Raw genomic sequence first — 23,992 nt, 5'->3', positions numbered from 1 at the left:
GGATAGAAGAAACGTACGAGGTGTCATAATTTTGTTGTATTAGCAAAAACAAATAGCAATAGACTTTGCTAATCAGCACGGGAAGTTTCATTAACGGCAGAAACAAACGTTACAGAGTCGTGAGATTTGCAAACAAGTGTTGTGTTGTTTTGGTTTAGTCGGGGCATCGAGATTGCTAATTATTTCTTCTTATAAGTAAGCCTGTGAGCGGCTTTATTTTTTTGCTTTTAAGATATCAACTGTAAGGAATGTTGGAGAACATTGTTTACTCTCCAAACATACATTAGTCATTTTTAGAAGTTATTATTCATAACTTATCGCAATATCCTTCTTGGTTGTTTTCGCGGTGTTTTCCATATACACCGACTTTCATGTAGGTAATCTTAAGGTCTTTCATAATAAATATATATGTAAACAAAATGATAACGTCGCAAAACACAAAGTGAAAAGATACCGTAATTATATTATGAAATGATTACGTTTGCGTCTTACATAGTGGAAAGGTTAATTGATTAAACGAATGAATGAAAATAGGTAAACGAATCATTGAATTTCCGTTTTCTTCATCTTAATGTATGATTAAATGATAAAAAATGTTAATTGGTACAGAGTGGACGAAGCGTGAACGCGATATAATGATCAAACTAAGGCGGCGCGTGAACTCTGTATTAAAGCTGTCTCCGACAAAACCTTTTTGCTTGTATCTCAAAGCTCTTGACGCGACTTAATACACTTAATGCCAGTCATCAACTGCTGAGAGAAAACATGCAATGGAATCCGTAATTTGACATAAAATTTCGGTATTTGATTGTTTCGATTCATTCATAATTCTCATAATTACATTTGCATCATATCACAGCCCCGGACGGTTGCCTTTCGTTTCACTTGGTTAATCCATTATAGTGTAACTTTACATGCAGCCAGTGTGACGGCGTTAGACGATTGTAGAGTAGGAAAAATATTTAATTATCGTGTACAACTCAACGTGTTCTGCTTAGTACTTATAAAATTACATATGAAATATATCAAAAATAGCTTTTTTCAATACTTTCAGGGGCCGAGCTCATACTCCTGAATGTCTACGACATTTCGTAGCCGCTCTACGCTGGTGCTACGAGTCACTTATTATTAGAAATACGATGGTATCAAATCACTGTTTTCTTTAATTTAACTCTAAAAACCTTTTTGTTTGGTAAAATTAATGGATTTCTATTGTTCGCAACACTGTTATAAGCAAATTAACCTATAAAATGTTTCTAGCCATATCGGAGTTAAATAGAAGTATAAGATTTATTGATTCCATACTTAATTGTATTATTCCATATCTGAAATTCGACTTCAAATTAAACTAAATCAAAATCTGTATTATATATGCTAGAAAAGTAAATATGCTATACGATCGTGACTTATAAGAAATGCGCCGTCTATAAAAGCTTACTGAAGTGTGAAAAATTATAAATAGTCAAATTGAATGTATAATTTCATTTGGCGCTGGGCGTCGAGTTCACACCAGCGATGTGGCGGCGAGCAAGGTTAGTCGCGGTCGCGCGGCCGTGAGAAAAAATAAGCGGCATGCTTCGTCTGTAATTGGTCTGATTGAAACGCGGCTCTCGTTCGGCGGTGCTTCCGAGAAGCCTGTCGGCTCGTTAGGGGACACTGTCCGCAGGGTAGCCCTCCTCCCAGACCCGGCACCCGCTCCCTGCCGCATTCCTTATCGAACGAACCGATTTTGGACCTAAACTTTTTTCCAACCGACACAATGATGCAATTCACCTTACACAATTCGAAAATTATCGTAATTTGCGATAAATTGATTTGCGGAATAGTCTCACGTGAAACGATATCATTTACCCGATAGCCGACGAGTACCGCAGTCACGTAACGGCTAACGAAACAAGTGAATAAGGAATGCGTTTAAAAACAGTCCAAGTAAAACGTATGACGTTAAAGATGCGGCGTGCACTTATTATCTACGGGAGGACAGGCGGGGCCCCGTCGGGTGGCCGCGTCGCAACGCTCCAAATGCACCGCACATCCACACACGATACATTCAACGCAAATGTAAATAACATACCTATTATACTTTGTTATTTTGGGGATCGGCAAAATAATGCGCACCTACCGATGCATTTGACAATATCAGAGCGCAACCAATGTATATAGGAAACTTAGGAGAGCCACAAAATTTGAATGACTATACAAATATAATAATTGTTCATCGAAATCAGTGAGATTCAAATTGCATAGAATATGCATAGTCATGTTTTCATTATGTCTTTTAATTTATAAGATGAAAATTGAAACAGTATATATACTACGGGTGATGGATCGAAAAGATCTCAGAGGTAAATAAATTACAGTTAATGTTAATTGTAAATAAAGGTGAACAAGTTTTACATTTAAATTTTATTAAACACTGAAGTTCTACGGTAACGATTGTGATACCCAAAAGCAATAAAAGTGTTTTAAATCTTTCTTATGTACCAATGAGTAACAAAAATATAACTGTTAACCAAATCGTTTAATATAAGGAAAAATAAAAATATAATTTTCAACAAACAATATAGGTATGATATCATAGCTCATGCAGTATAAGCATTGTTAATGAAAAATATTGATATGCATACTTAATTTGATCAGCTGTTCCATCGCTTGGATCGTTAATTAGCCAGCGTCTATTTTATTCTTATGAAAACTTATTAATCTACAGTGAAAATAGCTCGTAACCCCGGTGGGCAACGACCGTATTTCATTTACAAGGTTTGTAGAGGATGCGAGATTACGTAAAATACTTTGAATTTCTTAAAACGTTAATATCTCATACATAGTTAGCTCCTTCATTTAATGGCAGGCGTACGAGTATATAAAACATAATTGTAATTTTTAATTGGCTGCCTACTGTCTAGACTGTATTATGTAATACTTAGAAGTTATTCCATTACTTTTCTGTATAAAATATTACTATTATAAATTTTGAAACATTCTGACAACATAAATATAACGGATATCACATTGATATTAAACGTTTTATTACGAATTGCATTATTCATTAGATAAACAGAGGTCACACTATATTGCACAATAATGTCATTGTAATTTAAGTACGATACATTTTATTAAATATGTATGAAAAACTTACGCATAGATCTGTAAGAGTGATGCTGTTAGCCGTGTAGAAGACCAGTAAATCTGCAGGTAGCCCTCGAGAGCTCGGCTCCCGTAACTTCGATGCCAGTAACAGGCAGGCGGTTCCCAGCAGTTGCAACTGACTTTTGCCAACAGTACATGTGCTTAAAAATCGATCCAAATAGGATATCGCCAAAGGGAAAACCTCTTCCTGACAGCTCTGGTCTTCGCACACCTGTGAAAGAAGAATTACTTTGTAGTCGCTATTCATCGAGAAATTGAGCCGACGGCGCCGCACCCATTGACGATTTTATCACACGGAATTCCTGATAACCTATATATTCCATAAAATTGTAATTCACACTAAGTGCGATAAATACAAGGCATGTTACTTTCCTACTCGAGTTTCTTATCGAAATTGTTACATGAACGTTTCTTCGTCAAGATATTCCAACCCGTAACAATTATATACATAGACGCTCAGAACACATTAATATAATGCGCTGCTACATCATTGCTTTTGCAATAAGGAAGATACAACTAGGTTCTGTTTTGAAAATCGTGCTTCGTTGCAATTAGCGGTATATGATCGTATAATATGATTAGTTTCTAGTGTTTCTTTAAATGAAAAGGAGAAAGTAAAGCAGACTGCATTGAACTAGTTAGTAAATAGAGAATGTCACGAGAGACGCGAACTGTTCCCACATAGTTTCGCACGGTGTAATCCGAAGCAACGCGGATGCACCGTCTACAGTCTACACCGACTATTGTAGCTACGGTACATATACAGTACTCAGTCGAGTCTCACGCTCATGAGCTCACTGTCAGCTGATTAACTCGTGTCTCCGCTAAACGGGCCTTTGTTCTCTCACCAGATTACAACAATATAACAATGCATCAACGTCATTATCACGAAATGTTGTAATAATTAATATTATGCATTCACATAATAAATCTGCCTTATATGATACAAAGGTCGATTTTATGTGTATGTATTTGATATATTACAAAACCTACTCATTCATCGTTGTTGTATTTTAATATTTTGGTTATATATAAAAAATAATGAGTCATCGTGTGTAGATAAGGCTTTAAGGAGTAAAAAGCAAACGATAGTCTAAATAATATTTAGGTATTGCCACAGTTACGACGATGCATTCAGGATAAATATCGTATAAAATGTGCAGATTAATGAAATGTACTTTACTAAATAGATACCAATATGAATACGTTATTTATTTCAAACGTCATTACAACAACTACTTAAATTTGGACGACTAATCTACAGTTGAATGTTGCTAATCAACGAATTTAAATGAATTGCTTTTTAATGAACTAGGCACGATGATGTGTCATCGACCTTTCGGGAGCCGAAACGATTTTTGGTGGTTGTCTTGTAATTTGGTATGCGACTGGTTCCACGTTTAAATGGTACCTAACCATAAAGTGGCAAGTGGTAGTGGCAACGAGGCAATGCGCCGCCATCGCAGCGGTGACGTCAGCGGACCGCGCCGCTCCCACGTGGCCGGACTCGACTTCACAGCTGACTGCTCTCATATGGCCTCCAATACATCCAATAACTCCTACTCAATAGATAATCCTTATCATTTAAAAATAATGCTTTCCTACCCAAATACTTATCGTTGTATTATTATTTATCAACACAGCTTTGTATAATACATTTAACGGAATACGTGGTGACGTTAATAAGCGCTGGAAGTTGTATGTATATAATATCTACTTGTCTACTAGCAACGATAAAGGCGCGTCCGGCGTCAGCTGTGTGCGTGTCAAAAACAGCTGATTATTCAAATAGAACGAGCGAGTCGCATCGGTCGGCGACCGCCTGCGCGTTCCGGCCGGGGGCCCCTCGCGCAGCTCCACTCCACTACGTTAACTACGCGAGTACATTCCGAATGATTACAACATAATGACTTTACATTTCTAAACACATTTCAGGTCAGTCTGAATACATCTTTACTTTTTGAAAACACCTCTGCAAATGTCTGTATTAGTTACTTTTTGAAGTCTAATTATAATTAATAAAAAACATAGAACAAGTGTTAATAGTATTCTTTTATCTATATCATTCCTCTTATTAGATTCCTATACGAAACGAGCATAAACATAATCAGCTGATCATGTAAACAATGAAACCGATACCCGTATAATATTGACAGTAACACATAAAAACCTGACCTAGTTGTTAAATGCACCGGATTATTATAAACACGTTTTTGAGACGGCACATCTGTACACATATATCAATAGGGATAAGAGATTAACAAGTGTAGGTACTATATTCTATAAAAGGTATGAATCATCTGTGGCGAGTGCATACGGAGCCCGAGATGATGGTACCTACACGTGGCCGAGTGGTATGAGCAACAAGATGGCGAACGAGCGGGGTGTGGGTGCGGCGTGAGCATGCGGCTCCGGTGCGCTCACCTCTAGCATCCACTCGGCGACCACTCGGCGCATATGCGGAGTGATTTCAGTCTGCACGGTGCCGAAGTAGTTGGCGGTGATCGCGTAGCGCTCCTCCGTGCGCAACAAGTTGTCGAGCACGCGGCGGCGCATCAGCACCGGGTCGGAGGCGGCGGCCGGCGCCGGCGCAGGCCCGGGCCTGCTGCGCTCGCCGCTCCCGGGGCTCACGCGCTCCGCACACAGCAGCTCCATGGCACCGCACAGCGGCTTATCAAGGGCTCGACTCGGCGTGGTCGTGTCGGCGGACAGCTGATCGAGCGCGCGAGATGACTTGTGCGAGAACGTTGTGTTGCGACGACGGCGAGAGCCCGAGTCACAATGAGTGAGCGGCCGGTGCGAGCGACCGGCCGGCGAACATATGATCGACGGAGGGGCGCGGGGCGGGGCACCGCCTGTGAGGCCCGCACGCAGGTTTCTCCCGATTCGACGTTCGAATAATAATACATAACACGTTTTCTTGCTCGCTCACATTCTATCCTGATTCTTGCTTCTCATTCTGTTATTTACCAAATGAGATGGATTCCATGGCTTGATTATTAAAGTGCCCATGCTACTACAAAACCTTTGTACATATGCCGATAACCGAATATGTCAATGTCGTTAATTAAATTTTTTAAGCTACTTCATCCTAATGGGCATAGGTTACTCCAAATTAAACGAAACATGTGATTGTATATTGTATTACTTAAATGCAAAAAAAAAAACAAAATCTAATAATAGCAAATAAGTAATATAACACATTATTTGTTTGAATCCTGACTGACCTTGTAAATATACTAGCTGTAAATGATAATTATCAGTATCTATTATGAAAATGTATATATCTGTAATTCAGATCTCTATTATGATCCTTTTCTAATTGTACAATTTTAAGGAAGTGAGTATTGCATAGAACTAACCTAACGTCGACGTCTAGTCATAAACTTTTACAAAAGATTTATAACAAATGCTATTGAAAATTCGCATCAAAATTCAAACCAAGAAAATTATAGTAATATTTAAAATTGTTATTGGGTAGGTATAAAATAATTCGGTGCAAATAATACGTCGCCGTTCAAGGCAAACAAAAAAATCAATCGAAGTTATAAAACTTATGTATTGTGTTATGTTTTGTATGTACTTAATAATAAGTACATACAAAAAATATGTATATTTTTTATATTAATGGTAGACCCGAAAATCCTATCTTTATCTTTATATTTTGGTATATTTGATTTCTGCATTTTAATTTTAATCGACAAACAAATTATCTTTCAATATAAAATAGCGTGACATCATCATATCTTTATGTAGGCAGTGCGGCAGTACGTTTAAAAATCAGCCATTTACTGGTTTGCATTTATTATAAATTTCACACCGTTGCGTTGTCTTATTTTACTTCAAGCACGTATCGTTAGAAATCCAAAAAATGTGTTAACTTCTGTTGCTACGCCGTGGATGAATGGATGTTGCCGTCCAAAAATCGTGTCATGAACTTTTCATTAGACGTTATGTCGAATCGTGGACTAGCGACAGGTATGGCAATACAATATAGTCTGATTTGTACTCACATTTTCAAACTTATTCGAAGATTTAAATATATTGCCAGCTAGTATAAGATTGTCAGCTATCGTTCGTGAATAGTTAGGTATACACCGAATAATCATTTACTTAAATACTGAAGTTTGCACGAAATGTAGAAGTAACAACTAAATTAGCTCTACGACCGTAACAGCCTCTGCTTCTTGCACTATTGTACGTTATATCCCTGAATTGCGTGCTGTTTCTTCCCAATTAACGGCCTCCAACTCCACAATACGTAAATCGGCTTCTGTTGCATCGCTCCGTCGATGCCGGGGACGGCCAACAAGGCGTCATACAGCTAGAATACCCTGAGAAGCCCGATCATACCCCATTTTTAATAGATGACCAAGCCCACGGAGGGGTGTACCTTTGCCTGTCTAATGAGATTGGTAATGTAAGTTTTATTCGAAATCAGTAACGGCGATGTTTTTGAGCTGATCTCTTTGCAATAAGAAATAAATGCTTTGATATTTAATGCTGTTAAACTTTAAATAAAATAAACCTGCTTTGAATATATGCCAACTCAATAAACTTATTTCTCTAGTGAAATTCTTTTTAACGCAAGTTTGCAATTGTCTGGGAATTGAGTAGCGGTACGTGGAAGTATAAGCATGAGAATCTGACATAGAGTAATTATTATTGCCTGATATCTCGAAGACGTATTACACGAGTACTAATAATTTCCTTGCTCATGCTACCTGCATACTTTATACCACCTACATGCACTGTATAAATATGACACGTCCTTTTAATAAAATTTTTGCACGTTATAATTATATAACATGTGTATAATTTTTATTATTATTTCTTAATTGCAATATAGGTACGTTTGCGTAATATTGATACGTACTCTGAAGGATCTTAAAATGTACCTATAGGTATATGTATAATAAGTACTTATACGGAATTTAACGTAGTATGGGAATATCAACTGCGCGTTTTATATAATTTTAAATTTCATTAAAATAATAAGTACCTAGTTCCTAGATATTAAAAAAATATTATGTAGCGATTCTTGACAACAAACATTGCATAATTTCTAGTGAAATACAATTATTGTACAGTGTTCATATCGGCGATGTTTGATTATTTTAAAGACATTTTAGCTTGATCTCGTGTAAAAATTATATTTTTATAACAAAGATAAGTAATCAAATAATTGTAATTATGAATATGTGGGGGACAATTCTTTTAAAAGTTTGTCCGTTATATGTTTTCATTTCATGAATTTGTATAAATATGAGAAGTAACATTTATGAGAATGAAACATGAGAAGTAACAATTATTTTAATGAAAATGCTCGAAACATTTAATCTCCAAACAATAATAATGGTGAATATCAAATCAATTAAGTATTTTCAAGAGCAATTATATGAACAAAGCATTATCAATCAGCTGTCTTTGTCAGCTGATACGTTATTGTATCAACAGAATATAAGCATTAGCCATATATCTGATTACTACGAAATTGTTTATTAATCACACATTCTTTCTTATTGTGACTTGTGCATTAAATTAAGTATCACAAGTTTTATCTATAGGTAATTGTGGCTGATGTCTCAGCTATAGGTACTATTCCAGTTTTTATTAAGAAATGATGTAACTTATATCTACTTAGCAATAAAATGGTTTGGTTTCATCAACTACTGAACATGAATTAATATTCAAGTACACGAATCTGACGATTTTAGCTTTTCTTTATTTTAAACCAACATAGATCCACCATGTGAAATTTACAATTCTTAATGCACATTAGAAAGCAAAAATGCTGATAATATCAAAGTCAACCTGTTTATATATTAAACAAATTATGACTAATCGCTATAATGTAACTGTAATTTGCTGTTTATTAATTTTATGTTGTGGTTTCTCCATTTAAATTACAGGATCTAATGTATGAGCCTTGGTAACAGCCTTTTACCGTTTGATGTTGAGCAGTAGAGAGTTCACGCCAGTCACTTCATGAATAACTTACCCACGATCTTACAAGAGTTACAGATTGATAGTACTTCGGTTTAGCTTTGACATTGACTACTATAGAACACTCAGAAGATGTAAAAGTGGTGAATGTTTATTTCTAATATATTATATTTATTTATAATATTTTAATCCGATTAACTTTTAAAGATCAAAATGTAAATAAATCTTTGTCATTCAAGTCGAATACACACATGTAGCATATATGCTTTTCGCGTGTTGGCATTATCACTTTAAATATAAAAATAAATGTTCTAAAAGAACAATAGCAACAAGCAGACAGCAGCCTCAATAGGTAGACATAAATATTCAAAAGAATTAGATCATAGATAGTTTCAATGTGCAAATGTTAATGAACTGAATCAAATGCTTCGAAAGTTGTGTTACCTTCATTGCCAAATGTCAACGGCCATATGACAATGTGACTGTAGATTGTTTTTTTTTTTAATATAATCGATGAGTGTGTGGTTCATGCAGGAAACAAGCTATCACCGAACCTTATTGGTTAAGAAACCAGCTTCCTTTGTTGGCTGAAAAAGCTTAGCGTTGCGTAGGTACATTCGCTTTTGTGCTTTTTGGTTGATTAATGAGTTGATGATTTAATTTATAAATAAAGAAATAAGAAAGTGTCCAAGGAATATTGTTAAAGGATCAAATATATTATAATATTCAAACATTAGTTTCTCCAGTAAACCGGCTGGAGAACTAAATAATATTGTGTATATTTAGGACATATCTACTCCATATAAATATATATATATATGCATTAAACTAAAAACATTGTTTTAATAAATTTTAAAACCAAATTGTAAACAGTCGTTTTTATTGTTCATTTCAGAATAATAAATAACCAATAAAAAGTAAAAGGGTTGACCTTTGACCGGATATAAGTAGCTTTAAGATATTTCCGCGCTTGTATTGAAATGAGCTTGAACGAAAACAATGAACAAGATTCCAAAACACAGGCAATAAAGTGGAATGCTTAGTGCGCTGTGCGAGAGAGACGTCACTTTTCTCAGAATCTCAAAGCTGCGGCATGCACGGCGAAATGGAATGCAAACGTTCGTACAATCGACTATCCCCGGGAAACAATTTTATACATGCTTTTACTAATTTCTGGTCACGTTTTTCCTAAAATAAATGACGAAATCAACATTATGTGTAGGTACCTTGTATAGAATAAATTAGCTTCTACGTATCGGCAAAACTGTTGTAAGCTTACGTAACTTTAGTTTTAAAGCCTTTAATAAATTGTGGTTTCATTATAATTGGCAAGCAGTAAGCTGGTTTAACTATATGTTACCTGTTTTACGTGTATGTTACATTGATCAATATTATAGGCTTTTTATTAATCTTATTACTATGTAATGTTACTTAGGATTTAGAGGAATTTAATAAATGTTTCAAAATATGAACTATAAACATTTCAATACAAGAGTATTTAATTTCGTTGAATATTTGATGTCACAATTTATGTATTGCTAAATTAATTTATATACTGGAATTAATGTTTCTAACTTTACGATGAAACCTCTCATTACCTACATTGAGCTTATCTTGGTAATCCATGTTTTCGTTTTGCTTTTAAATATTATGTATTTGAAAGTTAATTACCCTATTGTTAGATTCCACGCATACCGGTGGGCCACCAGTTGTCTGTGATGAATGTCTTACAAACGAAATTTTGTGCCGGTGGGTAATTACAAACAGTTCTGTGAATCACTATCTAAATAAGCATTTCGCTTTAAAACCAAACTTTTATTTTTAACTTATTTATTTATGATTTCTGCGGACGACGGAATCCTATCCCTTAAAATTGCAATTTTCTTAGAAGAGTTGTTGACCTTAAATAAATATAGTAGAAAGTAATTGTTAGATACGTTCATAGAAATTTCATACAGTGATATTGTATTAATTAAAAAAATATACATTTCTAAACTATGCAACAATAATTAATCTCTCCCTTTACATTTACCTATCGCCTGTAGGAAATACAAATTACATTGAATCTAAAATATTAATATAATAATGACATTTCTTCCAATAAAATAATGTTAAGGTAACTGTCTGTCTGTCGCTTCTTCACTCCTAAACCACAGAACCGATTTGTGTAAAATTTTGTGTAGAGATTTACTTTTGAGAGACATTGAGATCTACAAATATTTATATCTTTAAATATTAAGTGATAAATTTATAATCACATTTACGTAGGTAGGTTTAAATATTATCCTTAATGTCTTAATCGTTTCACCCTCCTCTTTATAGGTAGATATAGTTAGGTACAGCACTAGATCTAAAACTCAAGATCACTTTCGAGTCCGGTTTTATATATAACGAGATCTAATCCTACAGGTCAATACGGAAAGCCGTTACACCAACGTATAATAGAACATCATATGTGGTAACACGTATCACCATCGCAGGATATACTAAACATTTCCGTTGACAGTTGTGTGAGGTCTCTAAAGAGTTCTTCGAACAGTGAACTCACAAAGATATATTTTGGCCGATTATTTTATCGTTATCTCACACAATCGCAATCAGTGGTGACTTAAATAATAAACGAATAGTTAGATAGATACATTAGTTTATTATTAGATCCATGTTAAAATTATATGATTAAAACCCTTCTATGCGGTTAAATTCGAATGTTCCTCGTACCCTTGAATTGGCGAATATAATATAGTCGCACATTAAGTGGGCCTCACTGAACCACACGGCTTTTGACAGTACAGTCAGGGCCACATTGAAAAAACTAGCGACTAGAGACGGCAGCGAGCATTGACCTGGTAAATGTTTACTGTCCTTGGACGGCGCGGGCTGCGGGCTACGTCCGGACTGACGTCACTGTGGAGGTGCCGATGGGTTTCAGTAGATTGAACTTGAAAGACTTCTGTAGTCCCTTCACGGTAAGCTTCAAACGACTTGTTTAAATCAATGTAATTTTCAACGTTTTGCTGCTATAAAGACGACATGGGACACATTGAAATTGCATTAAAAACTGAAATAATTTGAATTTTTTTCATGTTTTTAAAAATATAATTTTTATTCATATCGAATTCTAAGATTACTTGATCTGGTTATAATTAAAATTCTATCACCCGCGTAGTAATGAGGTCGATGACATTAAGCATCCGGTGTTCAATGAGAACGCGACAATTTAAGCAAATACAATCTTATGACGTAATTATATATGTCTTATAATAATCAAATAAAATGGAGTGCTTTCTAATGTTCTTGAAAAAAATTAATTGGTAGATGTTCTGTTCAGCAACTACGACCAGACTATTTAAAAGTACGTTCTGATCGCTTACATGAAATCCAAGCCAAATCCATAAATTACGCCTTATATATCCGTTAACCTGTTTGTCCTTTTTGCTTATAAATTAACAAGCAAAAAGGACGTGCGCCTAGACGTAACTGTTCGCTCATTGACTCACTGTGCGAACTATCGTGCAATATGATACAAAAACATGTTGAGCATGGTGATATCAGTAGATGTGAAATAAAAGCAGGGCTTTGTCGCACGGGAGGGCAATGCAGGAGCGTGTAAGTACCCGATCTGGTACTTCCACATAGTTGAGCGAGCGTCACGATGGCTCACACACTTTTTGCGGGGCGGCCGCGACAGCGGCGAAGGTCGCTCGAGGCGAACCACGAGCGATCTAACATTCCTCAGACTATGAATGAATAGTTGCTCGACTGGTCGGCTGGCGCATAATAAGCGACTTCAGATTAATTTGACAACAAACATTTAAGTTGGCGAAAACCGGAATGACACCGGGCACCCGCCCCGTGGGAACGGCCGAAACGTTTGTCTCCGTTGATTGTCTGATCGACGCACTTATATTGATGCTGCGATCTCTTGAGGCTTTGTTAGTCGGTGCCGACGATTTGCTTCGCACCACGATTGTTGTTTCACACGTTATGTTAATTTGTTTTATGTTTTAATTGAATATGTTACGTAATATCTTTTTTTATCAAATAAGTAACGCTTTTTCATTATCTTATTATATTTTGAAATTTATTACAACATCCGCTTATAATCAAATGATGAGAAATAATAAATTGGAAACGGAATAATAACGGAAAAATGATAAATAGTGCAGAATACCAAGTCTCATAGACCAATTTTTGACCGTTTCAATTCGTAGGTTACGAATGAAATGAAATTTTTTAATGTTTGTTCAAAGTATTGTAATTAACCTTTGTAAAGTTTCGCTCGCTGACAAATGTCACACTATCATAATAAGTATAAAAGACAATAAGTGATTTTAAGTTTAACGATTGCTCTCAGACTTTTTTAACATGAATTTGATTAAAGTAAATTACTGTAATAATTTAGTTATTTAATGTTGGGTTCTCGAATGCTCTGAAACTTTGCCATATTCTGTGAGAACATATATTTATTATAGTAAAATGCATAAAGAGATTCTTTAATAATCTAGTACCAACGCACTCTAAGGAATAATAATATTAAATGAATATAAATAGCCCTACCCCGTTTTGTGTTGTCGACCATTTTGAATTTGTATTTGACATAGTATTTTGCTAGATAAGACCTAACATACCCAAATTGAAGGATTTGGGTATGTTAGGTCTGTTATTAAATAACCTACAGTCTGGAGGGTATCTTCGAATGAATGAAATGTTCGGTCGGTAGTAGATTTTAGTAAACATTGACTATAAATTTTACAGTTTGAAAGTATCAGATTAAATTATTTGTATTATAGAATAAATATATATTTTTTTTGTTGAGTGTGTAATTATGTATATTTAATAAACAATTATGTACGTATAACTAACCTTAATTTAGGTATTTGATTTTTTTTGGTTATGGACAACTTTGAACTAAAAAATTTTCTGTCTTTATGCATTTTTTATTAGGCAAAATTCAAAATTATATGGTTATTTAATCTATCTGGTTACTAGGCGGCCGAATACTCATTTCTTCTTTGGTCTCAACTAGAATAACAACTCGATCGCTTACAATTATAATAAAATTTTAACAAAATGAACACATCTATGTTCAACATAATGACCTAGCAAAGATGTATGAGGTTTGAGTGGATAGACAATAAAAGAATAGAACAGAAATATATCAGTGAACTTACCTTTTATAAATAAGTTGCTAATAGGATTACGAAGATTCTAAACAACAGGAAAACAACAGATTAGGTACTTAATGAATAATGTTCCATAAATAAGCAAATTAGATAAGTTATAAACTAACCACATAATACCGGATGCCCATATCTTTCCAACCGTTGTTATATAATTTAGGGCAAGCATTTGAACGTCTTTTCAAATCAATGTTGTTATACAACGGTACTTAACAATTCCTAAAATACAAAAATGCAACATTCTCCGTCAAAGTTAATCGAAAAACAAAGAAAGCCCGTACAAAAAATATTCTGATATAAATTTGCATCTCTGTCTAATTAAGCAAACCATTTCTGACGTTGTGAAGTGATGACGGTGATGTTGCATGAGCTTGCATCCATATTGAACACCCACATTAGCCCTTCATTTCAGTAAGAATACCAAAAAATACTTTTATGGTGTTGTGTGTATTTCAAACCAATTTACTGCATGCATAATATCTATAAGTACTCGAATATGATACTTTACAAAATGACATGCAATTGAAAACCAGTCCGAGACAAATTTTAATGTCTGCTGGGCGTTTGCTCTGATTTTAAATATCACATGCTAAATTAAAGATATAACCTTAAAGACTTCAAAAATTCATCGATAAGTGGATCCTCGAAATACTGTCATATAGTTTGATAAAATAAGAAGCGTATCGAATAGCAGACACGTAATGCTTTTGATTTTGTAGCGACAGCATTTTAATAATGTTTTAAATAAAAATAATTGGATTTCGCACTCAGGAAACCTGTATATACATATCATAGAACATAAGCAATATTTTCTTTAAGAAAAGTGCCAAAAAGAGCTTTAAAGATATAAAAGAATGACGATGGAAAATAAACTTCTAATACCAATATTGACGAAAAATCCGCTGGGTTCTATCTAAATTTATCTCCGCAAAATTGTAGTTTAACATTAATAAAATTATTACTTCTTATAATAACGCCGGAAGTAGACAATTATTATCTATTCTTTAAGGTGTCTCATTCAACTTGATCAGCCTTGAAGGCTTAAGCGATTATAATTATAAACGTAATATGGAATAAACCCAAATTAATTCAACAGCTGTACTCGGTAATAAAGTTGGTTACAATAGGTTATTTTAATATATCAGCTTCCGGAAAGAGTGTTTTACATTTCCAAGTATTTTTACATAATATTGTTATACATAATAATTATATCAGATCAAAGAGAAATGCTACTATCGTTTAATTGTTCTAATCTTATTAAAGTCCACTTTGTATATCAAGTAATAATATTATAAATTAAATAGGCATAATTTAGAATTAAATATATTTACAACATATGAAATAGAGGCAAAAAACAGACTTTTAATGAAACATACCAAATTTATTCGTGTTCCCACAAATTAACCTGTATTAAATGCGACGTAAGGCAACGGTTGATCAACGCGACTGAATTCAAAATTTGACCGTTGCAAGCTCGTATCGTTATATGTATCATGATGATGTTATTGAACTGCTGTTTTGTATGCTTGTGTATATTTATATAACGACAAGGAATATTTAAAATGTCGTACAAAATTTGAAGCGATTAGGCAACAAATGGATGCCACATGATACGAGTTCAATGATCAAACGTCTATTTAATAACAAGGAGCAACAGGAATTTAGACACATGCTACGACTAAGTACATTATTTCCAATCCAGATGATAGATCTGTTGCTAAATTGCCTCCCAGTGATCGACCCTGAACCTTAAGCATGATGTTTATCTTGTAAGTATCAAAATACACAATTTCGGCAGATGCTCGCTAAAAGATGGTTGATAAGTAAATGGTTGTAAAAAACGATGGTATGTAGCTCGTGCAGGACTCCAAAATTCACGTCGTTCGTTCGCTAATAAATAGGGCACTGCTCACTTTATATTCACGAAATAGTTCTTTAGAATTTCCAAACGAGTTTTGGGTACCCGTCGAACAATTTATCATGTGATTTATCTACACCTTCGTTTTTGTACTTCCTCTTTTACAGGTTTTGTGGTTAGTAGTAAATACCAAACATTTCAAATACAATTTTAACATTTAAAAATATTATGTTAGAAACTTAAAATTACTAATAGCTTTAAAAGCTTTATTGTACGGATTCCTTAACATCTTTAATAACTGTTTCATTAGACTAAATAGGATATTTGGATAAGGCCCGTAGAAGGTGCAGTTCTTTTACCATTAAAACCAGTCGAATCGGTTCCTCGAATCGCCTCTATTTGGAGAACACCCGCTGTGTTTTTATCAGGTCTTAGGGCCTCTATGTGTTCTACCCGTAATATTTTGCAAAATGGGTGAGTATTTTGAGCCATATACACCTTTATGAAATATTTCAGTCCTAGTATGAATATTTATTAAAAGATACAAACAGTAAATACAAATATTTTTTACCAGTTGTGCTCTATGTTACTTATTCTTAATTGTTGTTGTGTAACTCTTTCTTCTGTGAAAACCATGCAAAGTTTTCCTTTTTGGTATAATTTTTGAATACATAAATGTACTAATACAATAACTCCACACATTTCAAGTGTCATCTAAGTGTTAATTCAATATGAATCCTGTAGTACATGAATTAGCAGTCGCACTTGCCTTGAAGCGGGGCGTGCCAATGACTCGCGGGCCTTGAGACCGTGGTAGACAGAAATCGGGCCTCTTCGCTATTTACCCATACTCTATTTATAAAACACGACATGAAAGACGTATTATATTACATCAGAATATCTTCAATGACATATAATGAGGGTAAATCGAGCTTTTTCGAATGTTCGCATGCATAGGTTTGTCACCTGTTTCTTAGATATTAGATAAAATACAAATTTTTTTATAGTCAAAATGTACTGCTGCTTGTGGCCGAAGTAAAAAACCGCCCTCAAGTTGTCAGAACTAGACTAAATCTAAATGGGACTACATGGGAGGCAACAGCTTTCAAATAAAAAAAAAACATAAAAATCAGTTCACCCAGTAAAAGTTATTTGGTAGTAAACACTAAAAAATATAGTCGTATTGATTACCTACTCCTTTTTTGAAGTCGGTTTAAAATTCAGTGAATGTTCTAAATATTGGTGAGCGCTTATCGATGTTAGCATGCCAGTCGTATTCACGAGCGGGAATGGGGGCGTTATCGTGGTGTATTTAAACGACTCACTGTGCTAATCTTACCTACATTACCCATTCGTACCAGACCATAATAATTGTAAAACGTTTTATGTTTCCCTTTGCTTTAATTTTACCTTAAAATACAATGTTGTTTTCGGTTCGAATCCCACGACCTTTAGAGTTTAATAAGTGTTTAATATGCTAAGTTTGGTCACCAGATATTATGTTATGCTATCGAGTAGCAACTATTCCAAGAAACATAATGATAATAACGAGATAAAATAACGCAATACTTTTATCTGTATTATATACGTATTAACCGAAACTTATTTAACTTATTAAAACGGTATGGGGTCCAAATAAACTTTACTATCTAAGCATTAATTTATGTTCTTATTGAACAATATAGCTCAATAAATGAAGATGGAGAATTGGCTATAGAATGCCTTTCTTACCTGTAAAAGTTTTTATGACTATAATTACATCCTATTAATATTCACCCATGTAGTTGCACTTACAATGTTATTTAGTTAACAGTACAAATAACAGAAAAAACTAATTTCAATAAAATGGTTGAATAATATGATTATTACAATCGACTTATAATTATTATAAAGCTACCTTAATTTGTCTGCTTACATCTACACATACATGACATTATTTTACACTAATAAAATCTATTTTATTGCATTTTATTACGAAAAATTACCGTTATAAATTAAATTGAGTTTGCTATAAGGCAGCTTTGACATTTTTCGTGTCTATAAAGATAGGTTACTCAAAGCGTTTCTTTTTTTATTTACTTCAAACAGACCAATCTATAAAAAATCCGACCATAAAATCCCGAGGTGCTTTTTCGCAGTTATAGAAAGAAGTTGTCATAATTAAATGACAAAGATAGAAAATGTATTCTTGGGAACATAAAATGAGAATGATGTGGGCGATACCGATGATGCAGCATCCAATTTGAATGCGGCATTTATTTACGAGTATTTCGCGAATAAATGCGGTTTATTGTAATAAATTTGTAACAAAAATGTGTTTTTGTGGACATAAATCTTAACCATGAGTAACATGACCCCATATATAGCGACTTCAATAAATCCAATAGACATCACTATTTTTGCGTGATGGAATGCAAAGGTTGCCTATATTTAGGAATGTTTTCATTACGATAACTTCAAGATCTTATAAAAACCGATAACAGCTATATGGAGAATGCGTGCAAGATAATTAATTAAGAGCTATTAATTGATGATTCTCCTTAAGCATTCTGTTAACGGCATAGTGTTGGTGTGAAGTTTTTCTCAAGGTTTTGCTTTTAGATTGACTTGAAAGCTTACTCAAAGATTAGCTTTTTGAAATGAATACCTACTTAGTGAATTGGTTATAACTTTTTTCAAAGCCTAGATTTCCCAGCTGAATAAAACCTAGGTTAAACTTTCTTTTCCTGTTTCGCCTTGTTACTGAATTCTTTAATTAATGTTTTAGAAGAAGAAGTTTTAAATAGTTCTTAAGTTCTATTAAATTCCATATCAAGTGCTTCTATTTTTCGGTTTTAATAGCACTAACCGATACATAAAAAAGTTATAGCCATAAAGAAAGAAAACGACAGATTATGTTATTAATTACTTATACTTAAATATTTTTTTGGGTATGAATCTTAAATTATCTAAGCGATTAATAATAATTTATCCAAACCAGCTTATTTGATCCGGTCTCTGAGGTACAATGCCGTCGCTTTTATGTCGTTAGTTCGTCGACTCGAGGTGATAATGGATAGGTTCTTATTCGATATCGGAGGCTTGTGAGCTAGCTAGGGTTTATTGACCGAAAACGCGGAGATAGCTTAGACAAGCACTATTTCCTGTGGGGCAAGGGGACTGACGCGCGCTCGCCAGTTCACACGACCCTGTAATAAGTTTTAATTGAGTACGACCGTCCCAGCGCAGGAAGCTGTGGCTACGGTCGATGCGTAGGGTGACCTTTCTGCACGCAGAGCTACATACACAACAGACTAATTAGTCCTAAACAGCATGTGCTCAAGCGTATTACTTAAGGAATTACGTCATTCAGACTCCTCGTTGAAATACATTTAAATGACTCCGCTATTTTGAGACCTTTGCAATATTCCTGGCGACTATAAAAGCGCGGCTCCTTTTAATCGCGTTGGTTAGAAGGAAAATAGTTGTTAGGTAAATAAAAGTGGGGATTTTTCCTTAACAAAAACAGTCATTGATAAGTAGGTAAAACATGTCAAAACGTAGCAACATCAATTTTTGTAGGAAAGCACAAAAACACCGTTTCAGTTAAGTAGACGAGACACAAAAAACCAATTTATCGATCTTGATTCGAATTGCTGGCAAAGTCATCGCCCGCATCAATGAAAACACAAAACTTCTTTAAAATTAAAAAAAAATGAATAAACTACTATCAATTCCTTGAAAGCTTAATATTACTACCTACTTACTGTAGGTATAAGCATCTCTTATTTCAGAATGACTTTCACCCTTTTACATAAATTTAAAAAGTTTTTAAGCTATTATTGATGTAGTGAAATTATTGCTTCATCGTATATAGTAAAGCTTAGGTACAATTTGCTTTAATGAGTGACGATTACTAACAAAAATTACTATGAGAGTTCAAGAATAAGAACCGTTGCTGTTTTGTTTTGTCTATAGGCATACAATAAATTTCAAATCTCTCGACAAATTATTGATGACTTCTATGATTTTGTGAAAGCATGCATTTCACCAGCGCAGCGGCAGTAGCGTACCAGTTATTTAAATTATTGCTCCACTTTATGTAAAAGACAAGAACACTCTCCGCATTCCGAGCGTGCATTGTCGTGTTACATACTTTTCGTAATGTTTAATAAGTGGTATTATAAATCCAATACTAATTAGTATATTTCGACTTACGGACCCATCTGCTTAAAACAACTGATAAAACATTTCATATTTATGCATAATGGCAGTGTAGTGAAATACTTATATGTAACTGAAATAAAAAATTATTGAAGTTTAAATACAAGATAAAAACCTGTATTCGATTCGAATTTCTGAAATATAATTTAATGTAAATGTAACTATAATATTAGTAGGACCTTGATACAATAAGAGGGCATTATTTACATTAACATTTGTTTGTAAGATTACGTTTCCACACATGACAGCGGGATATTGCCTTGATGAACATAATTTGCGGCACGATTCGGCCTAAGGCCCCTTCCAATGCTCGGTCCGCTGCCACGCGCATCATAGTAATTTTATGGACGTCCTAATTTGAGGTTTGGACACATCAAATTATTCACTAACATCCTAATGGTACCTATTTGCTTTTCTAAGTGGTGTTAATGGAGCACGAACCACGCAAATTAAAAACAATTCAAGATCTGTATTTCCGACTATATCTAGTTATGATATAGTTATGTCGTCGCTGAAAGCTTGCTATGGACCGGACGGTATTTCTAAGTTCTCTAAGGAGATTATTATTAGCGCAAATGTTACGAGCATACATCCTTGTTAGTTATGGTTGTTATCGTAGATGTGGGTACTGTGCCGAAGCCTGCAGGCCGATCATTCCAGCTTCAAGTCGTGACAGTCGTTTGTTAAACTAATGGCGAAGAAAAAGAATGCGGCCTTCCATTAAGTTCGTCCAAACGCGACTGTTGACTTGAACAATTTGCACGCGCGAATGGAACTTGTCTGATGTTCCACCTTTTATTTTCCTTTATTTCCGCTTGGATACTCGCAACGGCGTTACGCCTAGAACAGACGTCAAAAGATTTTTCGTTATGTGGTTTCTTGTCGTGATTGACCAAACAAAAAGGCTTACAAATTATTGTATTGTCAAGTGATCCAATAGTTTATATTTGTCCCATCTTCATTAAAGCACACAATGCCTTTATTAAAGAAAGCGCGATTCATTTAATTCTTTGTAACGTAGCGGCTTCATAGCGGTCGTATAAAGACGTGGTTTTTGTTATTGTATTTGAAAGGACACGTTTATAGCGTAACATTAGTGCGTGCGTTATAGATTTGTCGTTAAATAGATGAATATTGTTCCACGAATAAGCAATTAGCGAAGATAGCATGTGTAGCGTCGGGGGGGTACCGATCCGCAGATGTAGCCCACGCGACAACGCCTCAAAAAATGTAGACGCGATAAAAAGCCGAGTCGACGAGCGTGAGAACAGCGACACGTGGCCATTCATGCATTTGATTCATGAATTGTGTGCGCTAAGGGCATTGTTGATTACTTGCTCATGACCCCACCACAACAGACGCTCTACATAATAACTGGGCGAGAGGAGCTGTAATGAACTGCATCGAAATAGTGTTTTATTGATACCACTTTGTTCGCGTGAAGTTATTATACAATATTTTATGTTGTGATACGATAAAATAAACGAATTATCTGATAAAATACATCAACGTCGAATGAGACTTTTAATGCGAAGAACAAAAAGAATTTGTAATTATTGTATCTATTCGCACGAAAAATTTTAAAACACACAAGTTAAAGGTATTTTAATAATTTTGGTTGTAAATAATAACGAAGGCGCACCGTGGAATGTAGCAAAACAACAAATACAATACGAGTGGGTGGAGATCGGTAGTTTAAAAAAATGTTCGTCTCTCTAGAGAAAGGGATTCTGAGTTAGGTAGTATCACAGATCGGGAGTTTATATTATTTTCTTTGGGATAAACCGTGGGCTCTCACGGCCGGCGCCCGCTATAAATCAAGATCGATAGAGGTCGGCCGGACGCGAGTTATTTTTAAAATTGCGTGCACAATATAATGTGTTTAGGTGGAATATGATAATTGCAGGAGGCGCCGTAAGCCGACACCGACTATGGGATTACAGAGCGGCCGCCGAGACTCGTCGGAGGCCCGGGGCCGCCCGCCTCATCACGCCTTGTTACATGCAATGGAATTCACCAAAATACATATTAGAATGTTCCAGTACCGAAACATCCTTTTATATCATTGAGCAACACAAAATGCACCTTAAAGTAAACGCTCTAAGGTGATATATAATAGGTATTGTTTTATTATAGTTACAACTCTCATATAAATCTTTTGTTCTTTGAAATACTACCTAATTATTTAATTTTTGCAACATCTGTATCACCACATTGTCAATATGTGCAACGTTATCTTTTATATATGGTACCTACCTTACATTAACACAATACTGTTAAATGGTTAAGATATAATTCTATAATATTATTTAATAATTATAACCATAATAGGTACACATTATTATTATAAGAAATTGTACAATATATTTATTTATTAAATTTCTCACCGCGTTAACCCCACATTCGGTCTATAATATGTAATTATACGGCTATTGAGTTAAATTTCAAACCGTAAAGTATGTTAACAAGCGGGTTTTCTGCATTTTCAACGTTGCTTACCTGATCATTAGGGTCATGGTGACATGCATGAAACAATTTTTTTCGTAGGTATGTATTCACATTTGAAAATGTATCGGCGGGAAGTTAAACCGCCGACAATTACAAGGGAATGTTACCCAATAATGATAACAAAGCTATTATGGAATCTATGAATAATGCTTTGATATTAAGAATTAACATAAGATTTTTTTGTTGAATCCTTTGGAGGTGGCCGCGGACAGGTACGCGCTATGAGGGTGCAGAATTCTTTGAATGGGCGTTATAAACAGCTCGCTTGTCATCCAATTTCCGTCTTTATCTCTTTGAGTCTGTGTTCACTTTGGTTTGTTTAAGCATAGGATGTTTGAAAAATCGTATTATAAACTGGTGTAAGCTTAAAAGTTACTTTGGAGCATATTATTAAGGTAGTTAATCTCTTGTTTCAGTAAAGGTGCGAAGGCAGGTTAAGCTACTATCAATCAGCAAGGCGCCATTGAGGGTTGGCCATGGTTCGTGAGAAATCGTAAACACTTACCCGCTTTATCTGATAGATTTTTTTTTGCTCACCAGCGGGTCCAGTCAATTAATGGATTGCGCCGTTACTTGGTTTATTTTTGGTACCTACCGGCTGCTTAGGCATTAGAAGAAACTAATTTATTTTGAACGTTTTGACAGACAAGGTATAACGAAGTACCTGTAAAGGAATGCTAACGAAACTCGCGTTATCTTTGATTATTATAAATGGAAGGTATAATGTGTCCTGTGGGAGGTTAATCGATTATGTCTTCAAACGGATCGTACCTGTTTTATTGATTCAAATTATAGCATGTTTGTTAAAGATCATTTGAGATCTCAATTGAGTTCAAAATACATATATACAGTTAGTTGAATGTAAGCGAGAATTAATTGCATCCTTGTACAGGAATTCGATTGACCCGTTAGTCGTGACATTGGTGCGTCTAAGCGTTTTAGAATTGAAGGCAAATATTTGTGGTTGGTCTGAGCGGTGTACACCGCACATGTGCGTATAAAAAACTGTAGTGTTTAGTGTGGTGTGGCTATGTGTTGACAGTGCGCATAGCTGCGGCAAAGCGCTGCGCCCGCGCCACCGACCCGACCACCCTGCGCTCCTACATCATCCACTCTAAGTAATTTAAACAACATAAATATTACCATC

The 23,992-nt window shown here is 34.9% G+C and overlaps 1 protein-coding gene and 1 long non-coding RNA gene across 2 annotated transcripts in view; one reads left to right on the top strand and one right to left on the bottom strand.

Annotated features, from left to right (window-relative positions):
* Window positions 1-5,942, bottom strand: part of LOC119833186 (G1/S-specific cyclin-D3-like) — a 15,148-nt gene extending 9,206 nt beyond the window's left edge. The window contains exons 1-2 of the mRNA XM_038357082.1: window positions 5,575-5,942; window positions 3,140-3,361 (exon numbers count right to left, since the gene is read on the bottom strand). Coding sequence (XP_038213010.1) covers window positions 3,140-3,361; window positions 5,575-5,805 — 453 coding nt within the window. The 5' untranslated portion in view covers window positions 5,806-5,942. The remainder of the gene's footprint in view (window positions 1-3,139; window positions 3,362-5,574) is intronic.
* On the top strand, window positions 5,904-23,992 carry LOC119833187. Its single transcript, XR_005287941.1, has 3 exons — window positions 5,904-6,024; window positions 22,244-22,456; window positions 23,262-23,992. It is a non-coding gene; the product is annotated as an uncharacterized LOC119833187 (long non-coding RNA).

The sequence above is a fragment of the Zerene cesonia genome, chromosome 17 (genome assembly GCF_012273895.1).
Source record: "Zerene cesonia ecotype Mississippi chromosome 17, Zerene_cesonia_1.1, whole genome shotgun sequence".
Lineage (NCBI taxonomy): Eukaryota > Metazoa > Arthropoda > Insecta > Lepidoptera > Pieridae > Zerene > Zerene cesonia.
The sequence above is the reverse complement of the archived record's forward strand: the minus strand, read 5'-3'. Positions and strand labels throughout refer to the sequence as shown.